The sequence below is a fragment of the Silene latifolia genome, chromosome 5, assembly GCF_048544455.1.
Source record: "Silene latifolia isolate original U9 population chromosome 5, ASM4854445v1, whole genome shotgun sequence".
In the NCBI taxonomy this organism is placed as follows: domain Eukaryota; kingdom Viridiplantae; phylum Streptophyta; class Magnoliopsida; order Caryophyllales; family Caryophyllaceae; genus Silene; species Silene latifolia.
In genome coordinates this window covers 29056420-29063964 of record NC_133530.1, presented here as the reverse complement: position 1 = coordinate 29063964, position 7545 = coordinate 29056420, and the positions used below count along the sequence as shown (strand labels likewise).

The following is a 7545-nucleotide window of genomic DNA, read 5'->3' as shown; positions in this document are numbered from 1 at the left end:
ATATTTGATTATTGGTATTGATGATTTATGGCCTGTTGTATCGACTTATGCCTTAAACACTAAGAAATTCCACTCCGTACATTTAACATGTATGCTTCTAGGATGGTATAATGTGAATCATAAAAATCTTAATCAGATTGTCATACCTAGATAATTGCCATTGAAGATCTATAACCTAATTCAAGATCATGAAGTAGCCATTAGCTTACATAAATTTGGTGAAGTGGTAGTATTAGTCAAACAAACGTTCTAAAAACGCAAAATTTAAAGGTGTTGTCAATATTATTAATCATACAAATCCTCCCCATATATCGTTGTTTCCTACAAAAGAAATTCACTCGAAAAACACTATGTCAATATCACAAATAGTCATGGAATATAAAGTACTAAACTGCCTCCCATTTGTTATGAGACATCTTTAACATTTTAGTTCATTTTCAACTGGAATATAAAGTACTAAACTGCCTCCTATTTGTTATGAAATATCTTTAACATTTGAGTTCATTTTCAACTTAAGATAGAATGAGAAATTAAAGTTACCATTACTTATAAATTTATACTCACTAAAATACATATGCGTGTGATTTAATAAATTTAATCTACTTATATTACGATAAAATTAAGTAAAATTTGTTTTGTTCTTAAGAAATCTACTTTTATTAGGATAATTTTTTAATTTTTTTAAGAAATCTACTATTGTTAGGATACATTTAACAACATTTTAGTTCCTTTTCAACTTAAGATAGAATGAGAAGTTAAACTTACAATTACTTGGAAATTTATACTCACTACACTCTATATATATGTGTGTAATTTAATAATTTTAATCTACTTATATTAGGATATAAAATTAAATAAAATTTACTTTTTTTTTAAAATCTACTCTTATTAGGTTAATTTTATTAATTTATTTTAGAAATCTGCTCTTGTTAGGACAATTTATTAAATTTTTCTTTAAATTATAGGATTTCTAAAAAAGTTGGACTCTCTAATATCGCTTGAAAAGTTTCTGCTTTATATATATGTATTGATTGATTGATTGATGATTTGTATAACTTTCTTTAATTACATTGAAATTCCTTGATTTTTGGATTTAATATATAGTATTGATTGATTGATAGATATAATTTGATTGTATTAGTGTTGAATGTTCATATTCTTCTTTCTGAATTTCTATATTTATTAGTCATGTATATTGCTCGTATAGGTCTCGGGTCAACGTATTCCTTCGAGTGTGCTTTAGATTTCCAGCTGCCTCCTTTCGGAAAATGTCCTACACACATAAGCAAATAGAACCTGAGTGATCCAGAGGGGTCCCTCTTTGATGCTCAAGTAAGTACGGAGTATATCGGTACGTGTGAATGAGGTCGGGACTCTGCTTGAGGTCGTTAAGGTCTCGGTTCTCTCCTATGATGCTTGGATAGTCTTAGTTTAGAATCAATCAATAGAACTTTTTGAATTTACTGTGATGAATTGAAGAATTGAAGAATTAAGATGTTTTAAGATTGAGAACATGTTTTATTAATTCAAAAAGTTCATTAGAGCCATATTCTGACTTTCATCACCAGAATATCCCGCAAGTGTTCTCCATTGAATGAATAAGCATTCCAGATCTTAAAAACAATAGAACTTTTTGAATAAATATGAGTAATCAAATGAAATAAAACAGCTAACCCAATTGCGACATTGTCAAATAAGCTAAACTTCTCTTAATATCTTTTAAGGAGTACATCGAGTTTGTAATCGAAAAAAAAAAAATCGAGAATGTGAATCATGGAGCTAAGTAGCTAACGAACCTTAGCTTTAGCTCCCCCCAAAAAAAATGCGCCACTTAACATATATAATGAGAATTTGTGTAACATATATTCGGATGGGCATATCAGTTTCCGAATCACAATGGCACTGACTGCGAACTAGACTCGCAAAATCATACTGCAGACTCAGACTGCATTCATTCGATCTGAAATCGCAAAGAAAAAGGAATTGTTTGCAAATCAGTTATTCTGTTTACAGCTGCCATCACTTGAGCTTGCCCTCTCTAACACCATTGCCGGTGATTGCACCTCCTCTCTTTCGTCTCGACACTTTGTTATACCTGACGCAGAAAAAAACAACATAACGATCACATTAGTCAGCCTGTTATTGCAAAAGTAACAGTTTGACATAAGCGTGTATGTAAAGGAGAGCGAGGCAAATGCTTGTGATTACTTTAAAAACGGATCTAGTTTCGCTTGGTTGTCGTCTAAACTGATTTTAGCTAACTGGCTTGACAAAGACTCTGCAGGATCGAGTTTAGATGGGGTTCGGCTAATCTTGATTAAGCCTGGTTTTAAAGATTGCTTAAACTCTGCAGCTTCATCTGCATTATAGAAACACCCTCTCATTTTGGCATCACTCACAAGATCCTGCCACACTGTTCCACTGTTCGCCAAAGTACTTCCGCTCCCGACTATCCAAAGACAGTACCTACACAAATTCAGTAAGAAAAAGTTAATGTTACTGATATAAGTTTAGTTAAAAGTGCTCATCGTATAAAGAAGCGAGGCATACCGTGCCCTGGTAAGAGCAACATTTGTTCTCTGATGATTTGAAAGAAAACCAACTGATCCATTTCCATTGCATCGAACTGTTGATATTATAATTATGTCCTCTTCACCTCCTTGAAACCCATCAACAGACCGAACATTGACAGTAAACCCATTTCCCTTCCGCGCAGCATATTTCTTACCAAAGTTCTCATGCATTAGACCTACTTGACCCTTGTAAGGTGATATAACTCCCACACTAATCGCCGTCTTGGTGTTACAATGATCTGCAATATTAGTTAAAACCCAATTAGCAGTTGTTACGAGTTAATTTACGTCTTGGGAAAAAACAGATATCTTACAGCTATAGAGCTTTCCGATGATTTGATTAACAACTTCTGCTTCCGCTAGATTTCTTGGGCTATGCCCTTTCCTGAAGTCTTCCTTGCCACTCGATACATTAATGAAAGAGTAGGAGCTATACATGTTCCCTTTAAGAAAAGTTTTAGTATAGCTTCTCAGCTTTACATTTGATGCATCTACTATACTCTTCTCGTAAAACTTCCGATTGGGGAATGAACTAATGGTCGGATGCATTCTGTACTGAATCTTCAAGAGATGTTTCTTTTTCCCTAAGCTTGATAGCCTTTGAAACAAACTCCGTCCAAAGTTAACATTTCCCAATACCTAAAAATGTCGAAATTCAGTTGGTAAATGATCAAAGTATGCAATTATTATATAGAGAAAGGTGGAAAAGGAATTATAAATAGTATTAACCTTGCTCTGAACCATAGCAGGAAGCTGTCGGTCATCCCCAATAAGCAGTGCGTTTCTGACACCAGGAAGCTGTAATGGAATAGCTGACTCGCATTCCTTGAGTTGTGCAGCTTCATCTATTACCACCATTTCGACTGAAGACTGCATTTTGATAGAGCCCGATGCAGTACAGAAAATCAAACGAGCATTTTCCAAGCAAAATTCCCTCAATGTTCCGTCAAATTTTGGTCGTGGAAAACGTTTAAGTAGTTCTTTCAGGATCGAAAGAAGTTTTCCCTTTTTCTTCATCAGATCAGCAAACTGAAAGGATTCTTTTGACATTTCAAGTGTCTTAAGCAAATTAATCAGCTGAATCATCTGCACGACGACATCGGAAGGGATGGCTAATGTTGGTAGATGGGTGTACAAATTCTTCGCGCAGTAAACTAACTTAAGTGATACAGACCGGAATTTTCTTAACACAAATTCCTCGAATGTCAGACAACTTTCTTTTTTCTGCTCTATTTGATTTGCTTTCAAAGCTTCATCGATGACATCCTTCATTTTGTTCCTCTTGTTCTTCTTCTTCTTAGATGGCTCCTGATTCACTGCATTTCCATCTACTGCAGGATCCTCAGTATCATCGCAATGCCTTTTGAGCCCACCCAAGTAACTATTATACTGCTGTCTGGGATCCTTAAGTAAGCTTATCATAGAATCTAAGTTAAATTTCCAACCTGTCAAAGGGCAGAGACATTCTCTCAGAGTTTCAAGACGATACTGGAGAAACACGTCAACAAGCTCTTCATGTTCATCTATCTTCATTCTTTCTCCATTTCCATACAACACGATGTCTCCCAACCCGTAAGTATCATATTCTCTGACTGACCCTAGGAAGATCTTCACAAGCCTTTCCGCGACTTGTAGAACTGCTATGTTAGTTGGCGCACAAGTCAGTGTCCTGACTTTGAGCTTCAGAAGCACAAACAACAAAGACGCAACTGTCTTGGTCTTTCCTGTCCCAGGTGGACCCCAAATCAGTTTCACGTTGTTTTTCTGGTGCGAGCACTTTGCCATATCAATGCTGCTTAGGACAGCATTCGTTTGAGACTCGTCCAATTCAAACGACCGAATAATGGCTAACACACTAGACTTCCTGGCCTTACTGACTTCCTCAGAAACACAAACAGAACATTCCTCATTGTCACCCTGCATGTTTGAATACGACTTAGAGCAAATTAGAGAATTGATAAACAATCGTCGACAATTTAGAAGAATACATAACAGTTTGACTCACAGAAGGGTTATGTTGCAGCAAATTTTCAAGAAGACCCAAGTTAGGGGATTTAGGACTAGGGTGAAGTGCTTTCCATATTCTCTTATTGGTAGTCAAGTTCATCACAAACGTAGCAAACAGTTTCGTCTCTTTTTTCTTGCTTAGTAGCTCTGAACGATCTAATACCTCGGATGGTGTTATCAAAATAGAAGGTTCATCTTCACTAGCCTTTTCAACAAAGGCGAAGATAATGTTTTGACCAGGGCGGACCAGATCACCAATGTTTTGAGGTCTAACATTAGAGAGAGCAAAAACATCACCAGACTGTGGATCATAATGTCCACCAGGATTGTGCAGGTCAGTAACGGGTCTGATAGTGATTTCATAGTGCAATTCTTTAGGGGGTTTGTGAGTCTTATCTATGGAAATTTTCGATATCTCAGACGCAGGAGATTCAGCTATTGATTCCAAGCCGGAACAGAAATCGGCTCGAGTCTCTTCAATGAGTGGCAGCTTGAATGACTTCAAGTATTCAGCTGTTGATGAAAACGTGTCTGGTATTCTAGTAACCTGCAGCACAGCATACAAATTATACTGGTGACATAACCTACTAACTAAATGTTTTTTTTTTTGACAAATGTGAAGAGTAAGGTTTTACATTCTAGTAACGTGACGGTAAGAGTCACACTTATACGGAAAATGAGTTAGCACCACTGGGTGGCGCCTAATCTGGATCCTATGTTTTGTTTTATCTTTTCTATGTCGTTTTAGGATTTTTCACAAGAATTAAAAAAAAAGTCTTTGGAAATGTTTCAAAAATAGGAGTAGTAGTTAAGCTTAAGCATGATAAATTCCTCTTGAAAATTGAAGAAGAAACATAAATCTGGGAGGATTCGAACCCTGGAATACTTCCTCTCCTATCCACTACACCAGTCGTAATAGGTTGATAATTTGGCGCGTTAAAAATATAATATTAAGTACCAAAAGCAGCGCTCAGAATCTAGTTCTCAATATAAGAATTTAGCGCTTCATTTAACTATTGTATTTCGCTTGGCATAGTGGTTAGGAGTACTGACAAGTTCTGGATGTCTAGGGTTCGATTCTCCTTCAATTATTTTTTTTTTGATAAAAATACTATAGTTGGGCTCAAGTCGCTGGCCCACTGAGCGACTTGGGCCTCAAGCCGCTGGCCCCCAGAGCGACTTGGGCTGAAATTTGTAACCACAACATTTATATTCACACGGGATGTAGTCGCTTAGTGGGGAAGTGACTTGAATACTGAGCTAATTTTCCAGATGACGCGTGGGCCCATTTTTAATAAGTTTCAACAAAGACCCATTTGGTTAATTTCTTTAGTGTTAAACCCTATTTTAGAAAAAAAACTCCATATAAAGAGTATATTAACTTTGGATTTCTAAAATATTGGCATGGGAAATTGCCATTAATTAGTGGCAAAACGAAACAAATTTTTTTCCCTAATAAAACAAAACGAAGGGACTATTACAACATAATGTGATTGTGAGTTTGTGACGATTTGAAAAAATAAAAGCTGAACCTTTGCTATGTAGATTATCAAGTTTTAGCAAAATAAGCTTTACTTCAAACCAACTTGTTGACAAAATTGCATAGTCGATAATGAAAAATAGGAGTAATAAAATAAAGAAACTAACGATAATTATCCAATAACTACTAGCCGTAAAAACACGAACATGAGATGATGGAAATTAAATGGAGAATGTATGTGAATACGATTGAATTTGACTTGTAGAAGAAAAACGATTCACTACATTTTCATCAAATCGTTTTTGCTATAGAAACTAAGGAAATAACTTCCCGGTAAATATTCTTTGCTCCAAACAAAAGGGTAAAATAAAGTGGAGACGAATACCTTATTCTTGTAGAGGTTATTGTTAAGAAGATCCTTGAGTGACCAAGAAAACACCAAGTCCAACAACCCTTGTTTCTTCTTTTTCTCTTCCAAAACTACATTCTCCATTTTCGTCATCATCATACTATACATTATAGCGAATTACAAATATCGTTTTTCAAGATACCTACTGATAATGAATTATGTTTTTTTGTGTGTGTGTGTTTTAGAAACTTCAAGTGCCAAAATATATAGGAATAAAGATACTACTACAATGACAACGAAATTGTACTAGTTGAAACGCGTTGGAAACTTAATAGACAAGGTTATATTAGAAAGAAGGAGACTAAAACGTCATTCGTCAATGAAAAGTCTATTGGTATGCTTTGTTTTATGAAAAGTTGACGTACTTGAATTACATTGATTGTCATCAACTTATGATTTTTTTTATGTACGGACTCATTTAATTCAATTGGTCTCCCTGGTGACGGGTTACCATTTGTGGCGGATATTTTGTGAGATAAAATGGTAACAAAATGGGTTAGTGGAGAAAGGGGACTACATGAATAGTGTTGCAGAGAGAGAAAAAGTGGGTACTTTGTGAGGTAAAATGGTATCATGTCTTCAATGAGAATTTGTGCATCTAATTCACATGCAATTAAAATGAACACAAATTCTAACAACGGTTCAAATAATGATCCACTTATATAGATACGACCAACATTTTATTATTTTCTAACCATTTCATTTTTGTCTATCCATATAGGTAGGCAGGGGCGGACCCAAGATTTAATATATGGGGTAGCAAAAAAAAAAAATTACTCTATATATGAATGTAAGGAGATTCGAACCCAGGCCAATTGGTGGAAAACCAAAGCCTTAACCACTGAACCAGAAGATGTTTATTGAAAATTTAATAGAATAATATCTACTTATCTACTGTTCAACAATAATTGGGGTAGCAAAAAACCGTCTTGTAAACCATTTTCTTTACGTTTGGGGTAGCGGACGCCACCCCTTGCTATTAGGTGGGTCCGCCCCTGTAGGTAGGTACTACTTAGGGCATCCACACTAGAAGAACCCATTTTGAGGTTTATCAAATCAGGGACGGACCCAAGATT

At 35.6% G+C, this 7545-nt stretch overlaps 1 protein-coding gene across 1 annotated transcript; it reads right to left on the bottom strand.

Moving 5' to 3' along the window:
* Window positions 1-1686: 1686 nt before the first annotated feature.
* Window positions 1687-6725, bottom strand: LOC141657150 (helicase sen1-like). Its single transcript, XM_074464291.1, has 7 exons — window positions 6446-6725; window positions 4579-5127; window positions 3303-4490; window positions 2888-3212; window positions 2551-2812; window positions 2209-2466; window positions 1687-2095 (listed from the first exon to the last, which is right to left on the bottom strand). Exons 1-7 carry the CDS (start codon window positions 6575-6577, stop codon window positions 2020-2022), a joined length of 2790 nt encoding a protein of 929 aa, XP_074320392.1. The 5' UTR covers window positions 6578-6725; the 3' UTR covers window positions 1687-2019.
* Window positions 6726-7545: the final 820 nt, after the last annotated feature.